This window comes from Trichechus manatus, unplaced genomic scaffold (assembly GCF_000243295.1).
Source record: "Trichechus manatus latirostris isolate Lorelei unplaced genomic scaffold, TriManLat1.0 scaffold00016, whole genome shotgun sequence".
Taxonomy (NCBI): domain Eukaryota; kingdom Metazoa; phylum Chordata; class Mammalia; order Sirenia; family Trichechidae; genus Trichechus; species Trichechus manatus.
Genome location: NW_004443952.1, coordinates 25606713 through 25626701, shown reverse-complemented (window position 1 = coordinate 25626701; position 19989 = coordinate 25606713). Strand labels below are relative to the sequence as shown.

Here is a 19989-nt window from a genome sequence, read left to right as displayed (position 1 = left end):
AGTTTGAAAATTACTTAAATAAATAGGCAAAGAGAATAGAGAATGGGGACAATTTCATTCTCACAGTCTCATGCCTTTGGAGGGCTGGTTGGAGGCTGGCAGAATATTGTACCAGAATTACAGGTCAGAGGTTCAAAATGCTTAATGTCATAATATGTTGATGTTGGATGCCTTGGGGTAGAGCTTTCCTTTCTCCTCTGAGATCTTACTTTAGGGACCAATGGGAATGTCAGATACACTGATTCAGCCCCAAGGCACAGGGACCCTTTGTTCACCAACGCCATACTCCCAGTCATTAATTTAACAGTGAATATGACGCACTAGTATCTGGAAAATGTTGTCTTTGGCTGGGCAGTTGCTTCCAAGCAACGACTTCTAGAAGAGGTGTACAAATCTTTAATGGACAGCTGGTTATCTCTGCCATATTCCCCTTCTTGCCGAATGACTAAAACTTAATCTCAATCAGTTCAGCGGGATCTTAGTTTAGTCAGGGTGTCTCTCTAACTCCTGTACCTAGTTTTGAGAGGAGTATGTAGCACCAATACCATCAGTTGGGATTTGGGAAGAAGACAGGACATCTGGTTCTCAGCTGTCATCATTAATCCCTGTTGACACCTGCATTCTGATCTGGTATTCAGTTGCATAGTCCAGGTAGAGTCACCTTGTCCTAATCTTGAGGCCTCTTCAGGCTCTCAGCTCTTTATCAGCTTCTACTATGCCCCTCTTGTAAAAAACAGAAAACATTCAGCTACTCTTCTGTGGCACTTTAGGTGGGGAGCAAGGAACATGACATACTTGCAGCCATTTCTACTCTACACTCATCATGCTGCGTACAGGGGTTTTACGAGCTCTAGAGAGGCTCAGATCCCCTCTTATCTCGTATTCTTAAGCCTGTCTGGGGGTTCTATATCACACCTACCTCCACTCCCCACCAGGAACTACTACTTCTCCTCCAGTGACTCCCTTTATCCCCCATCTTGGTCAATCAGATCCTCTGGAGACTGATGCGGGAGGGCGGGCTGCATCTGATTGGTCATAGTATTCTTCCAAGTCTTGTTTATACAAATATTTTATGCCCTCAGCCTTTCAGGGCAAAGTTTTGACATGAAACGCCTAGGTTCTGATAACTCTAAAGTTTTTTATCTTAAAGCCACCGTCTATGCTATAATTTCTAATGCCTATTTTTAAAACTCACAAGCAAGCTCACCCTGCCCAGAGGTTTATTCTCCAAGTACAGATCCTGTTAAAATTCATAACAAAATATAAATATACAAATAGGTTAAAAGTAAAAGAATGGGGGAAATGTATCATACAAACCCTAATAAACTAATAAAAGTATTTGATGGGTTTTATTTATCTAAGAATACAAAAAGTTGTTTTTTTTTTCTCACTCAGGACAAAATCCTTGGTGAGCAACATTTTGAAAGTGCCATATGGAACTCTAAGCATTAATCTTTCTTTAGAACAAAAGATGACTACACCAGCACTGTAGGATAGAAATATAATGCAAGCCACAAATGTGAACCACATACGTAATTTTAAGTTTTCTAATAGCCACATTAAAAATTTTAAAGAAAAAGGTTAAATTAATTTTAATATTTTACATTTTTTTAAACTAAGCCTTTAAAATCTGGTTTTAGCATATCTCAATTTAGATTAGCTACATTTCAAGTATTCAAGAGCAACATGTGGCTAGTGGCTACCATATTGGACAATGCAACTCTATACTTTTTGAATCTTTTCTCCTGAGGGATGGGGAAGGTAGGAAGTAGACCCAGCCAGCCAATTCTGTGGCCCAAGTCGAAGGTGGTTCTCATCTCTCATCACAGTTCTGACAATCATTTACCACCTGTCAAGCATTGTGTTAGACGTTTTAAATACAGTATCTTCTTTAATCTTCTCAAGAAGTCCAAGATAACAGCCCCATAAAACAAAACAGGACTAATGAGGCACAGCAGTCCAGGGACAAGGACTAGAAGGCAGAAGGGGATAGGAAAGCTAGAGATAGGGAACCCAAGGTTGAGTAAGGACAGTGTTGACATGTAGTGGGGTTCTTAACCATTGTCATAGGGCAATATGTGTACTAACTGTTCAGTGAGAAACTATTTTGTTCTGTAAACCTTCACCTAAAGTGAGAATAGCAGCACAACTGGAAGAACATAATCAATGTCACTGAATTGTGCATGTAGAAATTTTTGAAACGGTGTATCTTTGGTATGTATATTTTCACCAAAAGAAAAAAAAAAAGGTCCTCCAAGGCCGAGAAGGGAGCGTGTTGACATGTCGTGGGGTTGTTAACCAACAATGTCATAAAACAATATGTGTACTGACTGTTTAATGAGCAAATACGTTCTGTAAACCTTCACCTAAAGTACAATGAAAAAAAAAATTTTTTTAAAAAAGGAAGTCCAAGATATAAGTACTATCAATTCCATTTTAGACAGGAGAAAACTGAAACATAGAGAAGTTAAATGACTTTGCACAAAGTCATACAGCTATTTAGTGGAAGAGCGCAATTTGGACTCAGATGTGTCTAAAGTCCATGCTCTTTCTACTACATTAAGTTACTGCTCTCTGTCCCGTGGGAAAGCTAACTGCTTCTAGTGGTCTGAATGGAGGGAAACGGAAAACAAGCTTTTGGCTTCATCACTGAACAGCAAGCCAATCCCACAACGGATGATGTGGTAATTGTTGAAGCCTACTAACCATGCCTGAGGCCAGTGTCAGACCACTTGCCTCACTGAGCAACAGACAAGAGAGTCTCCAGTTTCCATCTGCCTTATGGGTTCACGTCACAGGCATATAGTGGCCCAGAGAATATTTGGCCAAGAAGGGCCCTATTTCCTGACTTCCCCCAGGATACAGTGACTGGTCAGCAATCTCTCAGGGCAGGGGGATCTCAAGGGGCTCCCTCTTAGCATGCCTCATTACCACAACTCAGATTTCAGCCATTCTTCTAACATGTCTATAATATCCCAATTATACATCTCAGTAGTAGAGAAATAATCACTCTTTCCTTATAGGGCCCCTCAGCCTCCCTAGCATAACTACACTGATTTACTTTTACAGAGCAGGTTTGCTCCCATATCTCATAAGAGTTACCTGGAAATAAAGTCATTTCTGACTACATAGCTAAGAAATCTCCAAGTATTCATTCTCTTTGTGCATAAGGTGTCACCTCTGTAAGTCAATAGGGGTGGACCCAACCACCCCTCTTATTGGGGGACTTAGCATCTCTGAACTGCACCTGGTCAGTCCTTTATCCTTTTTCTTCAGCCTCTTCTTTAGAGCCAATGATTTCTGAGTGAGTGGATGGATGGTCTTTACTTTAGGGGCCCAATGGTATAAGGACCCATTTCCATGGCTTATAGCAGTCAGTTCACCTACTGAATTACCTTGGGAGTACACAGAGCTAGGGTGACCAACTGTTCTGTTTTGCTTAGGACTGAGGGAGCTCCTGGGACAGGGGACTTTCAATTTTAAAACCATGATCAAAAAAAAAAAAAAAAAAAAACAAACCCATTGCCGTCGAGTGGATTCCGACTCATAGTGACCCTAAAGGACAGAGTAGAACTGCCCCATAGAGTTTCCAAGGAGTGCCTGGTAGATTCCAACTGCGGACCTTTCGCAGTCGTAGCACTTAACCACTACACCACCAGGGTTTCCCAAAACCGTGCCAGTCTCAGGCAAACCAGGATGAGTTGGTCACCTTTCTCGGAACCCACTTTCTGCTTAGGTCTTTCCAGGGCACAATTGGGCACAGAGCAACCACATTAGTCCCCTCAGCTGAGCCTGATTATCATAAGAATGGGGGGGTTAGTTCTGGGCAGAGAAGACACACATATGGTGACAGAGAGGTGAGAGCAACTAAAAGGTCTGGAATAACAGGGTAAGAGGTTCTGAACGGATAGGTGAGGGAGTGTGTGGAGATGAAACTAGGATGGTTGTTGGGTCCATTTGCTAAAAACACCATGTTAGTTAAATAAGTGTATATCAGTCTATCCTGTAAGAAATGTCCTCTCTTTGAGAGTTCGAAGCAGGAGAGTTGTCATCTGAGTAGTGTTTTAGAAAGATCATTGTAACCTATTCATGTTTTCCTGTTGTTAAACTTAGAAAGAGAGCATGGATTTAAAGAGATCTAAGAGACATATAAACCGATTTCAATATATAGACTTTGTTTGGAACTTGATTTGAAGAAACTGTAAAAAGAAATTATGAGACAATCAGAAAAATGTGAATACTGGCTGGAAAATTAATGATATTAAAGAATTATAATTTTTACTGTGTTTTTTTTTTTTCAAGGGGGAAAGGAAAAAGGGTTTAATTCAGAAACACCAAGAGAGAATATTAGCTTTGATAGCCAGTGGACCCTCTCAAACTCTCGAACATTCTCCACAGTAGCTGGGGGCGGGGGGGAAGTGCTGAGGGAATAAGAGGATGGGGTGGGCACTCACCTCCAAATTGTCTCTTGAACAACGTCTAAACTCCTCAGTCTGACATTCAAGGTCTCCACATCTAGATACACAAACCTCCCTACTCCCATCTCTTCCCAAGGTGAATAGGTACTTAATAGTACTTCAAAGACACATTGAGGCTACACCTGCAAAAGAGCTTTGGTGGTGAATTCGTGCTTCAGGCCCTTGTCAGAGGGTCATGTCTAAAGCAGAGACCTTCAGCTCGGGGGAGGCGAGTTCTCTCGTCGTGACACGCCTTCTTTCGGTGGGTGTGAGGCAGCATCTCGGTAGAAAGAAAACTAAGAGCATCACTGAGGGTACATGAAAGGAAAGGTCCCTTAGGTTTAGTCTTGGCCGAAGCCCTAGTTTTCAGGCGAACTTGCAGGTCTTGGGCAAATCATTCTCCTCTCTGGGCCTCACGGTCCCCATCCATAAACTTCAGGCGGTGGTAGAGGAGTTCTAAGGCCATTCCAGCTCTGACTTCTTCTGACTCCTTGGAGAACGCTGGCTGCGAGGATTCGCTGCAGAAGCCGACACACAGCTGGGTCTTAACAAAGAGCCGGGGTACAAGGCACGTTCCCGCCCGCAAGAGTTTTTAGAAACTCTGTGCGGCTGGGGGGCGGGGCTTGAGCGCACCGCAGCCAATCACCAAAGGCCCAGGGTGATGGGGGCGGCCCCTCGCACGAGCAGCGGCGGCGGCCCGGCTGGGTCCGAGCATCCCCCGGCTCCCGACCCGCCCGGCCCGGACATGGCGACCGTCCGGGCCTCGCTGCGAGGCACGCTGCTCCTTCTCCTGGCCGTGATGGTGGTCGCGGAGGTTGCAGGGGGCCTGGCCCCGGGCAGCGTCGGTGAGTACCTAATGCAGCAGCGGTTCGGGGCGGTCCGGAGCGGCGCTCCAAGATGGCGCGGGGCAGGGGGCGGGGGTGCGCGCGACCCCCAGGCCCGGCCTGGCCCGTGTCAGAGGACCCAGGGCCCCGAGGTGCCAGCAGTCCGGTGGCGAGGCTAGGGCGGGACGAGTGAAGCCCCCTCGCCACCCTTGCTCTCCCCGCCCGCAAGATCCTCTGAACTGGGAGCAGTGACCCTAGCTGGAGGCCTTTCTCTGTCACACCAGACACGGGCCCCCAGCGCGGCTCTTACAAATCTCACGGCCCCGCCGCCTGTCAGAGAGGGGCGAAATGCCTTCGCCCAGGGTCGTTGCGAGGGTTGGACGTGGTTTCGAATGGACAGCCGCCTTACGACCGCCCAGCCCTGTTCTTGTTATTTGTTGCTTGACCGTCTCTCGGTTCAGAAAGGCCGACCTCCGTGGAGGTAAGCACTGCCTGGTTCGAGTCTCAGAAGAGAATGGGGCCAAGTGTTCTAAACCCAATTCTGCTGCTGTTCGCTCAGGGTACTGTATCAGAGATAGTGCTGGGCCCAGGCGGGGACAGATTGGCAGGGTTGAGGAGAGTTTTGTTTTTGCTCTAGAGAAATTAAACCAAGGATAGATAGGAAATTAATTCTGTCCAGTGCTTATTGATTGTCTCACGCGTCCTGGGCCTTAGAAGTTGGTGCCAACTCCTGCTGGCCAGGAGCTCGCTGGCTAGGAAGTGAGATACCACAGGAGGAATTCAAGACAGAAGTGTCCAGGGGAGATGAAGGACTGGGTGCACAGACGTCCACCTAGAGTGTGAGGAAAATTGAGTGATCCCCTTAGCTGCACTAGATGCTAAAAGATGAGTGGCATTTGTACTTGCAGAAGTGAAGTGCATTGCTTACAGGAGGAGACACCTAAAAAGAGCAAAGTCAGTCTTATGTTAAAGTTTACCATGTTAAAGATCAAAAAAAAAAAAGGAAAGAAAGAAAGAAAAATATTTAAAGAAGGGAGAGAATTGTGTAAGGAACCTGAGATAAGATAGATAACTGTAGTTGTGTTCTAAGGTTAGCTATAAATTAGCCCAGAAACCAGAGAAGAGAGAGTGAGAATGCTTGTCTAGGTCAGCTAACCTTTCTGAGCCCTGTTTTTCTCACTGTTAAAGAAATTGGACGAGAGCACTTCCAAAGTTACAGTCCATAGAATACTAGTTGTCCATTCTCATCCCATACTTAGTTGGTTCTGTAGAAGGTAGTAGAGTAAAATGGTTAAGACCAGTAGAACAAGTTAACCCGTAAACCCGTTACCTTCAAGTCGTTTCTGACTCATAGCAACCCTATAGGACAGAGTAGAACTGCCCCATAGGGTTTCCAAGGAGCGACTGGTGGGTTCCAACTGTGGACCTTTTGGTTAGCAGCCATAGCTCTTACCCACTGCGCCACCAGAGTTCCTTGAACAAGTTACTTAGTCATAATCTTTTGATGCCCTGATGTTCACATTTATAAACAAACAAACAAAAAAACCCATTGCCGTCAAGTCAGTTAGCAACACTATAGGACAGAGTAGAACTGCCCCATAGGGTTAGCAGTCCAGCTCTTAAGCCTAGCTCTTAACCACTGCACCAACCAGGACCCCATCCCTCCTCATGGATTTAATTGTGAGAATTAACTGAGGTAATACATGTATAGCATTTAAAGTAGCACATAGTAAGCACTTGAATGTTTGCTATTAATTAAGTTTGGGAAACACTTCACATTGTATCCCCTTCTTCAAAACCCCCAAAGCGCATTAGGTTCACAATAAAGGGCCCAAGAATTCCTAGGGTAAAGAAACTTGTTTGCTGGGGGAATGGGTGCTGATGTAGATGGGGTTGCTTTTAAGAGTGATGAAAATGTTCTAAAACTAGATAGGATTGATAGTTGTACAACTGTTTAAATATACTAAAAACCACTGAATTGCACACTTTAAAAGGGTGAATTCCATGGTCTGTAAATTTATATTTCAATAAAATTGTTTTAAAAAGAAAGAAATCTGTTTGCTCATAGAACTCTTTTTTTTAAATGCTGGGCTAGATGATTTCTAAAGGCCTGTCCAGCTCTAAAAGTCTGTGACAATACGTAGATTGTATTGTTTGATAAAAAGAAAAATTCCTAGTTTGAACTAAAAGTGAGTCTTTTCCCTTGAACTAAATTAAATTCTAGGAAGTATATATCATTTGAGCAATATAATAGACAAAGGCTTCCACTGTGGATTTGTAGAAAGTACGGAAAATGTTCTTCAATCCCAAACAAAAATTGAAAACACAGTATTAAATTGTATTCCAGTGAAGGCCTGGCTTGAATTTCTGCTCAATCTTCTAACCCCTCTTTTCACCCCCAGGGTTGGGTACTTCTTTCTCCTCTGGTATAAGGCTTTACAGGTCACTGACCCCTGTCTGGTATAAGGCTTTACAAGTCTTATCTGCCTTAATTTAGGAATTTTCATTCCCATTCCTGGGGATGGATGTAGGGGAGTGATAGAATTCCCTCAGTGATTATCTCTTGTGAAGTTTGGCCACAAACATTGGAGTTATGGCACACTTCCTATTCCAGTATACTTTCCAGTTTCTCTCCTGCTCTCTCACACATGCACACACACACCTTCTAGTGCTCTCTTTGGAGGATAGGATTGAACGCAATTCTGTACTCTGGGAATCTATGTATCCTGGCACCTGATAGTAGCTCTGTTTCTATTTAAGATGTTTTGTAATAGTACAAAAGAGAGAAAGATGTAACATTAATCGCTAGGTTTCAAGAAGTTGACATTTAAGGAATTATGTAATAGTCAGCCTAGAATCCTAAAAATGTAATGAATTTTACGTTGGAAAAAGCAAACATCTATCTGGAGGAAAGTAATAAGAAGCAGATTCTCTTCCCAAAGAAGTATCTTGGCCTATGTTGTTAGAAGAGCTGGGGTTGGTGATAGACCAGATGTGACTGTTTATTCTAGTATGCCGCTCTAAGTTCCTGTCCTGTCTCCATAGATTTAGGCAATCCTTCATTAATCGTGCTTTTCTCTGTATGCCACTTCTAGAAGAAAGTGGGAAAATATCAAGGAGGGGATTTTTATATATTATGTTGTCGTTGTTAGTTGCTATCGAGTCAGTTCCGACTTGTGGCGATCCCATGTGTGTGGAGTAGAACTGCTGTATAAGATTTTCAAGGCTATGACCTTTTGGAAGCATATCACCAGGCCTGTCCTTGTAGGAGCCTCTCTCAGGGTAGCTTCGAACAGCCAACTTTTTGGCTAGTAGAGGCACGTTTTACTGTTTGCATCACCCAGTGACTGCTTTTTATATGTTATAAATGTGCTTTTTTAAAAAGCAGAACAGCAAAAAATTAAAAAAAAAATTTTTTTGTTTATTCAAAAAATGCTTATTGAGTGCTTTCTGTTCTAGTTTCAGGATTGCTGCTCTGAAGAAGCTTACATTCTAGTGGAGAGGAGATAGACCATAAATAAATACAGTGTTTTCTGATAGTGATAAATATGCTATGAAGAAACCAAACTAGATGATAACATAGAGAATTGTGTGAGCGAGAGGGGGAGTGATTCTTTACACAGAGTTGGAAAATGACAGTCATTTTAAGATGTTTTCATTAAATTTGATTTAAAAATAAAATTTCACATAAATAATAAAACCAAGATAAGACCAGATTTTTCAAATTAATATATCTTTTTAGAATGAAATTTTTCCAGTATCAGCTGAGATTTAGCTTTTTTCCCTCAGTGTGTATTCTGTTTTAGTAATTTCTTAGGTAGATTAACTAAAACAAATCTTTATTTTCTTTAGAAAAGAAAACAAGAAAGGCTTTTCATTAAAACCAAATTGAATTATAGCTTTTGGGAAGCTTCTGTGGCAAAATCCCTATAATCTTCAAAATCCTATAATTCTATGAATATTTCTTATTTTTAGATTAGGGTGTGTATTAGTTTTTTAAAATACTAGTTGGTCTTAGAAGTTGCATTTTTCTACATGTGGCTGGAGCATGTGCTTCCTGCTTACTTGCCTATCTTTAGAACACACGTGGCCAAAACCAGCAGCCAAACCTTGATGTTTTTAATTATTGGATAATTCTGTTTGTGTCTTTCTAGGCTACACAAATACCTTCTTAAACCTGGCACACATAGCCTTTAGTAATCAATTTTTGGTTATTATTAGTTTTATAATCACAGACCCTTGGAATAACAATGCAAGACATGACGCATATCTTTAATAAGGATAATACCTGTGCTTTTTATTTTTATCATCTCAATATCAAATTTTATTGAACTACTTTTATCTGTTCAATTCCATTTTATGAGAATAAGGAGAGTTTTAAATTATTTTTGTTGAATAACATATTCAAATCAAATTATAAAAACAAGACATTTCTAGAAATTCATTGTCTTGTAGAAATTATTAGGCCTTGGAGAGTGGACCACTATTGCACTGTAATAGTTGAATGACCCAATTAATCCATTTTAATTGCTCTAAAAAAGATAAAGACCTTTAATTGCCATATTAATTGCACTTGAATCCTCTTTCCCTTCCCCTCCTAATCCTTAATGAAGGCATATGCATTGATGTAGGCAGACTGTTAAAGATTCTAGTAACTGTTGTTTCCAAGGAAGAAAAATGTGTACTAATATCATACGGGCTGAGGTTAAGAATAGGGTGTGGAAAATGCGATGGAGCAGAGATCCCTTAGCCTGTTCGTGGAAGGTGGCAGTCCTCTCAAGGGAGGAGGATGAAGGGAAATGTACTATTACAGAGGAATGCTTGTTTGGGGGGAAGGTAGGAGGGCTTGTTACCAGGAGATTTCCCGCTGGCCTCTTTAATCTACTTTGTCAGAAATATCAGAAAAAGTTTTTGTAAATACTAGGAGGGAGTAGGCCATAATGTCAGCAGATGTTGTGGCAGGGTAATGGGAATATAGATCGTTTTCATTTTTTCTTTTCCCAACTTTTGGTACTTTTTTAATAGAAAAAGAAATTATTTTAAAATTTTAACTTTTAGGGTCACTCCACAATAAATTTGACTTTTACATTAAATAGAAAAAAATAGGCTTTTAAATTTATATTTTTAATAAAACCTTCATTATTATTGGAGTTTTAATTGTAGCATGTTTTGTGTTTCTGTTCTAAACAGACCTTTGCTCCAAGAAATTGTTTTTCAAAAATCCCTAGGCCCAGATCAGGCTCCTGTCTGCCTAATTGTTTACTTTTTGCTAAGCCTGTGTTTATTAGGACCATATGTTATTCTGAGTTATCTTTGCTCATAATCAGCTGGATATTTTGCCCTCGTATGACCTTTGCAGTAGAGGATAGTAGAAAGTGCCAACTTCTAGAGTACTTCAAAAGAGCACGTCAAAATCACACAGGAAAGCCTTTTTTTCCCCGCCTGCCCTCCCCATTTTAATGAGGTAGCTTGGTGTGACATTACAGGGGAGATGGGAGTTAGGAGAAAACCTCATGAGTGATGGGCCCTCCCCCCAAATTAGAATTTCTTAGAAAGTGACTACAGCCTTATAATCAAGGGAGCTTTTCTCCTTCTGAAACTTAGTGAAATGTTTGTATATGTTCTTCAGAATTTTGTTAAGTCAAATGCTTATGACTTCAAGATGCCTTTTCCCATAGGAATAGTATTTAGAAAACCAGCCCCACAATAGTTTTTTAGAAAGCAAACTATAGTAATATGCCAGTCATATCATAGATCTTGTCATTCTTGTATGCAGAAATGTTCCCAGCTTCAAACTTAGAAGCCCTGTTGGTAAGATATAAAGAGGATTTCTTTTATTCATTTGTTTATTCATTCGTTTCTCCCCACTTCCCATCCTATTTTCAGCAGAAAATGCTCTGCTTTTATCTAATTTGTATACTGAAATTGATAGATTTCATTTGAAGAAAGAATTATATTGCAAAAAAAAAAACACAAAACCTTTTTTTTAACCATTGAATAGATCTAGCTGCCTGAAATGTAATACTTTCACTTCCCTGTCTCTTGATTTGCCAGTCCCAGACAGCCCCTGATCAATCCAGCTGTATCTTTTTTCCAGTCTGCCACACTGCTAGAACAGTAATATGCCCCTGCAGATTATCTCCGTAGTCAGTTTATGAATTCCTCTCAGCCCATAATGCTGCTTGGCAACCTTTTTGCTTTTCTCTAATTTGATCTTTCTCAAACTGGCTTTCTGAAATGTTAACAAGTGACATGGAAAAAGTGTTTTGTGCTCTGAGAAATCTACTAGACCCCGCTTTAGAAAGTTCAATGTACATTAATATATTAAAGGCTTTGAGAAGTCTTGCAGTGAAGAAATCTGTTTAATTTTGTTTAATCCTTCATTTCCCAATTTATTTGAACATGAAACATTTTCTGTTGAGGCATAGATATTAATATCTCATGGAACAGTGTTCCTTAGAACAGTAAAGGTTTGTTGTGTTAAAATGACTAGTAGTTGGTCTGTTAAATGAACAAATTGTATAGCCACCCAAATTAAGTGAGTCACCTTGTTTATTTCACAGTGGGGTAAGAGGTGTTTATTTTTTTCTCACTAGGTGTGTTGTGTTGTAATCATTCAAAGGATAACCAGATGTGCCGTGATGTATGTGAACAGGTAAGCTTGCATAATAACTGTAGAGGCTATTATTTATTTCATTGTTTATAAATTACAGTTGTCTTAGAGAAATCTGTTGGACCTCACGTTAACCAAGTGATCAGAGTTCACATCACCAATAATGGGATAAATCGATATGTGTCTGCTGACATGATACACTGAGAAGGAGTACAGTATCACTTATGTAGGATTCCTGCCAAAAGTGCATAACCTGAATCATGAGGAAACAAACCCAGCTGAGGGATAATCCTTAAAACAACAGCCTCTACTCTTCAAAAATATCAGTGTTATAAAAAGAAAGGCTAAGAAACTGTTCCAGATTAAAAGAGACAAAAGAGATATGACAACTAAATGCAGTGTGTGATCCTGGGCTGAATCGTGGAATTAAAAAAAAACAAAAACGCAATATGTTGGAACCGACTTGATGGCACCTAACAACAACAGCAATAAAGGACATTATTGAAATAAATTGGTAAAATTTGAATATGGGCTTATGTTTACTAATAGTGCTATATCAATACTGTGATGCTGAATTTGATTTTTGTCTTGTGGTTGGGTATGATGGTGTCCTTGTTCTTACGAGATACATGCTCATACATTAGCAATGAATGATCATAATGTCTGTAATGATTTCTAAAATGGTTCATCAGAATAATCGTAATAATAATATGTTGTGTATATATAGAGAGAGTTAAAGCAAATGTTACAAAATGTTAATGATGACTGAATCTAGGTGAAGATTATATGGGTGTTCATTTTACTGTTCTTGAAATTTTTCAGTAGGTTTAAATTTTTCTAGTTGAGCTTTGCTAGGCAAGTTCCACTGAGACAGTGCCTGTTCACAAAGACTTACTTTCCTTTCATTATCTAGGTTGTAGTTCTATCCCTAAAGCTTGAGGAGTGATGACCTCAGTCATCTTTTGGAGAAGTTTTCAAGTGATAACCTGGATTTTGTCACTTATACTTCCTAAAACTGAGAGAGCTACCTAACTAGAATTGTAACTTCTCTCCAGTAATACTTTGGACTTAGATTTTGCAAGATGCTGCCTGATTATAAGATATGACAGTGATTCAGTTTATCTAAATAGCTGCTAGAGAATTCAGTGACATGTTGCAATTTGCAGATACTATTTGAAGCCCTGGTGACGCACTAGTTAAGAGCTCAGCTGCTAACCAAAAGGTCGGCAGTTCGAATCCATCAGCCCCTCCTTGGAAACCCTGTAGGACAGTTCTACTCTGTCCTGTAAGGTCTATGAGTCGGAACTGACTCAACAGCAATGGGTTTATTGCAAATTAAATTTTCTGCAAATTTACTGTAGAACGATAAAGCAAAAATGGCCCCTTGATGATGTCACTGTAAGGAAGCTTTTAAAGTAGCTCTGCTACTTTTGGAAGCACTACTTTCCTGACTTCTTCCCTTTGTTTCCTCTCATGGCTCCATAGGGTGAATGATTTTTAATACGTGTGTTGTAATGAGGCGTCTGTGACAGGCAAGGTTTAATTTCTTAAAATCTGGAATGTTAGAAATTCTATACTTAGCAGTATTGCATCAATCAAGCAGATGTTAAAATATTTAGCAATGCTTACATGAAAACAGGTTTTGTACAACTGATCACGTTAGAGGCTCCAGACTTGGGCATTAAACAAGGATTTACCGACCTCTTCTTTCACACTCTGGTGTCACAGTGGTTAAGCGCTCGACTGCTAACCAAAAGGTTGGAAGTTCAAACGCAGCAGCTGCTCCGTGGGAAAAAGATGTGGCAGTCTGCTTCCATAAATATTATAGCCTTGGAAACTGTTTGGAGCAGTTCTTTGTTCTAGAGGGTTGCTGTGAATCAGAATCAACACGACAGCAACAGGTCTGGTCAGTGGATTTTCTTTCACACCCAGTACTAATAAGGCATTGATGATATCAAGGAAGTATAGAGTACTTGCTGCCTTGTGGTGAGAGAGAAGACCTTTGTGGATAAAGCAGTTAGGTAACTCTTAGGTGGTATATGCCTAAATGCCAAGCTGAGAATACTTGGATAATAGGAACTGTAGGCGTTTCACAGGAACATACATGGACTGGAACAGTCAGAGAAGGCCTTGTGAGGCAGTGGTACTTCACCTAACTTCTAAACTTTAACATTTAAGGTGAGTAGGGAGGATATCCAGCTGGGAAGAACAAACTGAGTGAAGGCTTAAAGAGTTGGGAATGAACATGAAGCTCTAAGCAAAAATGTGAACTCTCTAACTGTGACAGTAACATGGGGAGGAAGCTGGAAAGGAGGAATGGAATTGTAGCCAAGCCTTAAGTGACACGGTGAGTGGTTTGGACTTTCTCCTGAGCAGTGGGGAGGTTTTTGAGTGAGAGAGTGAGTGATAATGCTGTCTTAAGATCAGTAAGGTGGCCATGTATAACACAGAGGGCTTGAGGTAGGAAAATGAAATCAGAGGCTGATATAGGGGTTCATTTGTGAGGTGTTGAACACTCAGATTAAGGTTATGGTCTTGGAAAGAAAAGGTTATGAGGGATACTGTGGGGAGGAATCTATAGAACTAGGAATAGTGTAGCATAGTGGAAAGAGCAAGAACTTTAGAGTCAGACATGCCTGGGACAATTTCTGTCCTTATTGCTTAATAACTGTGACCTAGGACAAGTTGTTTAACCTCCCTAAGCCTTAGTTTTCTCCTCTGAAAAGGGGAGATACTAATGCCTTATAGAGTGTTGAGGATTAAATGAGAAAATGTATGTAATGTATATAAATGTACCTCAAGCACTAAAGTAATTCAATATATAATAGCTATGATTATCAGTAATTAGTTGAGTACTTACTGTAGACGGTGCAATAGTTAAGAGCTGGGCTGCTAACCAAAAGTTCAGCAGTTCAAATCCACCAGCCGCTCCTTGGAAACCCTATGGGGCAGTTCTACACTGTCCTATAGAGTCGGAACCGACTTAATGGCACGTAACAACACAACAGTAGTCACCCCAGTAAAGAACATTCTTCCCTGACCAAGTTCTTAACTAATTGAAAAATAAAACAAAGCAATAAGGCAGATAGGATGGAAAATACTACTTTTATTATTACCACACAGATGTTGAATGTGGCTTTTATCTCCAAGCACACACTAAACCATGTAAAGGGCTGGGTTATATATGTTCACTTTCTCCTACCAAACAACAAATAAGTCAGTCTTCTCAGTCATGGGAGGAGTCAGTGAAGGGTATGGAGAGACGTCAGGGCTGTTAAAACTAACAGAGCTCACTTCAAATGGAAGGAATCCCAGGAGTGAGAAATCATTTCTTCTACTAATAGAGAATGAAGAAAGGGTGGAGTCCTCCTGGCTTTTACGTTTTGAGTAGCACCCTTAATGGCTCTGGGAGCTTGGTTTGTCAGGAAGGTGAGTTTCATTCTATAGTTGTTGAACTGTCAGTGAAAACCACTGTGTGAAGACAGTTGGAGATTTGGAATGAAAATGTTTGGAATTGGAATTTAGTTAAGAAGTCAGGGCAGGTGTTTTATAATCATCAACAAAATAAGGTTGATAGTTTACATTAAGACTGTCAACAGTGTCAGATGCCAAAGAAAAGTCAAGGAGTTTGAGATCTGACAAAAGGCCCTTAGTTTAAAGAAAGACGGTCAATATAGATATTCTGGAGCAAGGATTTTGTTTGCTGGATTTATACTGAATCCCCCGGTACCTAGTAGAGGGCCTAACGCTCGGAAGACTCTCAATAAATACTTCTAGATTGACTGAAGTGGTGGGCTTGAAAATAATATTGTAGGGAATTTTCAATTTTTTTATAAAATAAAAATTTAGATTTATTATGTAGTATTTCAGACTTACAAAAAAGTATTCAGTTTTTATATCTATCTTCTAGCCATTTTATAAACTCTTTGAATGTAGGAATTGTATCTTATTCATCTTTATTGTACTCATGTCTCATGTCCCTTGCTCATAGTAGCTGGTCAGTAAATGTTTGCAGATTGGTTGATGAGGAAATGGATGCAATGAATGAAAGGAAAAAATAGGATATTCGTTGAGGAAGTCAGTAAGTCAATGTGGAAAAGAAGTTTTTTTCAAGATAAGAGGCTTTTGCTTGTTTGAAGACAAAGGGAAATGAGTTATAGCAGAGGGAGTAGATGTGTCTGGGTAAAAACCTGTCAAGATTTAAGGTGTAAGCTCTGTGCTCTGATTATTTCTGCCTTAAATGGGTATATGTTTGGTTACTAAATTTTTTGCTCAGATAATTTGTGTAATCATAGTATATATTTTAGGTAAGGATTCATTTTTCTTTTTAGTTGTGATTACCGGTTGTTTAGTGAGAAAAGTGACTGCTTGTGTTCAGGTCTGCTTTATTAGCTGAAAGTTTATACATGCTGGCTTTGTGTGTCTTTTAAGTTTCATCTATAGATTAGTCCTTGCAATTTATTTGGCGAAGAAATCTGGTCATTTATCCTATAAAGTTTCCCGCAGTCTGAATTTTGCTGTTTGCATCCTGTGGTGTCATTTAACATGTTCCTCTCTTCTCTGTATTTCCTGGTACTTGGTAGTTAGATCTAGAGCAGAGCTGTGCAATAGAACTTTGTGCAATGATGAAAATATTCTATACCTGTACTATCCAATGGAGCCCTGGTGGTGCAATGGTTAAGAGTTCGGCTGTTAACCAAAAAGTAGGCAGTCAAATCCACTAGTTGCTCTTTGGAAACACTATGGGGCAGTTCTGCTCTGTCCTCTGTCACTATGAGTCGGAATCGACTCGACAGCGACGGGGTACTATCCAATATGGTAGCCACTAGCCACGTGTGCCTATTGAAATGTGACTAAAGAGGCCGAGGAACTAAATTTTTGATTTTATTTCATTTTAATTTAAATAGACACGCATGGCTAGTACCTACCTTATTAGATCCAGAGGCTTGATAGATCCAGGTAAAACTTTTTGTTTGTTTTGGCAAGTCTTTCTCATAAATGGTATTTTGTCTGGTTGTCTCTTTTTTGTACTGTTAGTAGCCATTGTTGATAATCATCTAAATGTTTTAATTCATTAGGGTTGCAAAATGGTGATGTTCTAGCTCTTTTCAATTCTTAATTGTAGTTGGTGGTTTTGGAGAAAAGTGTCTACTAAGTAAACTAACTGGAGATAAATCCTTTTTCATTGCCCTTAGCATTTGTGGATTTTACAGTATTGACTGTTTGCAGGTAACCATGAAGTTCTGTCTGATATATGTAATGGTTTATAATTTACTGAGGCACCAAATTGTAATTGCATTAATTAAAGTCCTGTTTGGAAGGGAGCCATTTAGCCTGGTAAGTGAACCTTGTCAGTTCCTTGGCATCTGTATCAAAAAATAGCATTGTCTTTAATTTTGGAGGGAAGCTATGTACCATAATGCTATTCACGAATTTGTTCTTCACCAGTATCCAGGGTATAGTCAATTTTCCTTATAATCAGACGACTAAAAGCAATTTTTAGAACAGTTTAGAATAAATTTATCTTTTTTTCCTTAACTTTTCTGTTTTCTTCTTTCAGTCCGCTAACAAGTTCTTTTGTGGTCATTAGAAAAGGATCTAGACCTGCTGTGTTTGAACTTTCTTGATTATTTGTCAAACTAACCAACCTTAAAAAAATGTTACCTCAGCTAAATTTAAATACTATCCAAAGGCTTTCCATATAGCTAGAGGATAATAAGTCTTACCTCTTCCCATTTCTTTTTTTTTAAATTTTTCTTTAGATGAAGGTTTACAGAACAAATAGTTTCTCATTAAACAGTTACTACATGTATTGTTTTATGACAATGGTTAACAACCCCACGACAACCTCTTCTCATTTCTTACGGGAGAAAAAAAAATGCTGCAAAAACTTTTTTTCTTTTTTTTTTTTTTTGGTGGAATAGATTTTCTCCTCAAAAAGTGAATCCCGTCTAAAACATCTGTTGCAGCGAGCCCCAGATTATTGTCCTGAAACAATGGTAGGTCTTATTTAGCTTAACTATGGAAGTTTGTTTAAATGAAGCCACCTAATAAGTTACTTTTAGATTTATCAAAATTTTAAGTGTTATTGGGACTTGTGGTGAAAGTAAAATGTTAGATTTAACTGGATAAATTTAAAAAGATCTTCACACAAATTGCTAGATAGAATATTATTCTTCATCTTTATTGTCTATTCTATGATGTAGGTCCAAAAACAGTCTTAAATGTATTCCAGGCTTTAAAGTTCGTTATGATATTTTTATCTGGAACTTCGAATTTTATTTATTATTGTATTTTGACCAATTTTATGAAAACCATACTAACTAAATCTTGTATTTATTTTGAATTTGAAAAGTTGAATTTGGGATAAGGGGAAATGTATAATTTCTCATTACTCTTATATTTTCATTTTCGTATATACTATAGATGCATTGCTTGCTGGTCTGAACCACATAACTTTAAATGGCTCTAACGCTTGGGCTATCCTCAGTGTTCGGGATAGCCTCAGACTTTCTTAGACTAAGAAATTCTGAGCTTTCATGAGAGAGCCTCTTCAGATATGTTGAGTTGCATTCTGTACATGCAGGGGATGGGGGGGAGCGGAAAGCTGATGATCAAACAGTTCTGACGCTTTTGTCTATGTGCTTGGAAACTGAGTAACCAGACTCTCCTTAGTGCTCAAAGATGGGAAGATGGAAAAAGAACAAGCTGTATTTTTACATCTCAGCTTTTTTTTCTTCCCTGAAAAACTGGACAATGTATATATAGTCCTAGAACATTGACTGTATAAAAACATCCATAATCAAATAAGCTATATATATAATTTCTATAGAAATTAATTGTCATATTTTGGACCTGGTTATCTACATAAAAGTCTTCTGGTAATTGCTATTTTAGGTTGAAATTTGGAGTTGTATGAATTCGTCTTTGCCAGGTAAGCAATAAAAGTTTAACATTTAGCTCTTTATTTTTAAAAACTTATTTTGTGATCGCAAAATCTGTGTCATAGTTCCTGTAATCCAGTGTGTACCCTTGAGTTTTTATCCTCTCCTTCCTTTTACCACCCAAATTTTCAAATGTGTGGTTTATTCTCATTCACTCAGCCCATAATTTTGTACTCTTGTGTCTACTTTTAGCATTCTGTTGAAACTGCTCTTTGAAAGATCACCAGGATCTCTTGGTTCCTAGATCTTATGGGTTTTTATTAGTACTTATTCTTTTTTTACTTTCCTGCCACGCTTGATACTATTGACCACTACTTTTTGTGACTCCACCTTGGCTTCATCACCTTGTTATCTCTTAGATTTCTCCCCTTAGCCCCATAAGGACTGTGGTTATTTCTGTGTGCCTTGTCCTCTTCCCTCCTTTCTCGATACTTACCCTGGTAATCTCACCCCTCCCTAAAACTGTTAACTAATCACCTCCGAAAAGTTAACTATTAAAGCCAAATCCTTGTTCTCGACTTCTGCACATCTCTACCTGAAACTCTGCATCGGTGACATCCAAAGTACAAATCCAAAATCATACTCATCTTCTAATTGCCTCTTCTTGAATGATACCAGACTGAAAACACTCAAGTTATCTTTGATTACTGTTTTTTTCTAGCTCCGTTGACTTTCCTTCTGCAAAACTTTGCGTCTGTCCTCTCTACTCTTAGTTCAAGCCTTTATTATTACAGTCTTGGAATAGATTATATGATAATCTTATAACTGGTGATTCAGTAGATCATATCTGTCCTCCCCACACCCTTCAAAAAGAATCACTCAGTGGATATCCACTTCCATCAGATTAAAGCCCAAACTCCCTAATCTGACATTGAAAGTCATTTGCCCTCCCTGGTTAAAGCCTGTACCTGAAAAAAAGGAGTATATTTTATGTGTGTCTGAATTCTAAGGGCTTGTCATACTGTTTGAAGTTTGCATTTCAAACAAATTGGACCGTTGCCTTCCTGGAATTGCCCACGTTGTCTATTCTCCTAGTTATCCCTCTTCCTGGTATCCTGGAATCACACACACACTCACACACACACTCACACACACACTCACACACACACTCACACACACACTCACACACACACACACACACACACACACAC

At 39.4% G+C, this 19989-nt stretch overlaps 1 protein-coding gene across 2 annotated transcripts in view; it reads left to right on the top strand.

The window, feature by feature from the left end:
* Nucleotides 1-5140: 5140 nt before the first annotated feature.
* The window catches only part of RECK (reversion inducing cysteine rich protein with kazal motifs), a 64021-nt gene continuing 49172 nt past the window's right edge, over nucleotides 5141-19989 (top strand). The window contains exons 1-5 of one of the 2 annotated variants that reach the window (XM_004372277.1): nucleotides 5141-5302; nucleotides 11878-11936; nucleotides 17090-17123; nucleotides 17819-17893; nucleotides 18792-18828. Coding sequence is in view for 1 of the 2 variants with exons in the window: in XM_004372276.1 (XP_004372333.1) it covers nucleotides 5203-5302; nucleotides 11878-11936; nucleotides 17819-17893; nucleotides 18792-18828 (271 nt within the window). In the remaining variant the exon portion in view is untranslated. The remainder of the gene's footprint in view (nucleotides 5303-11877; nucleotides 11937-17089; nucleotides 17124-17818; nucleotides 17894-18791; nucleotides 18829-19989) is intronic. The other variant, XM_004372276.1, reaches the window with a different exon arrangement.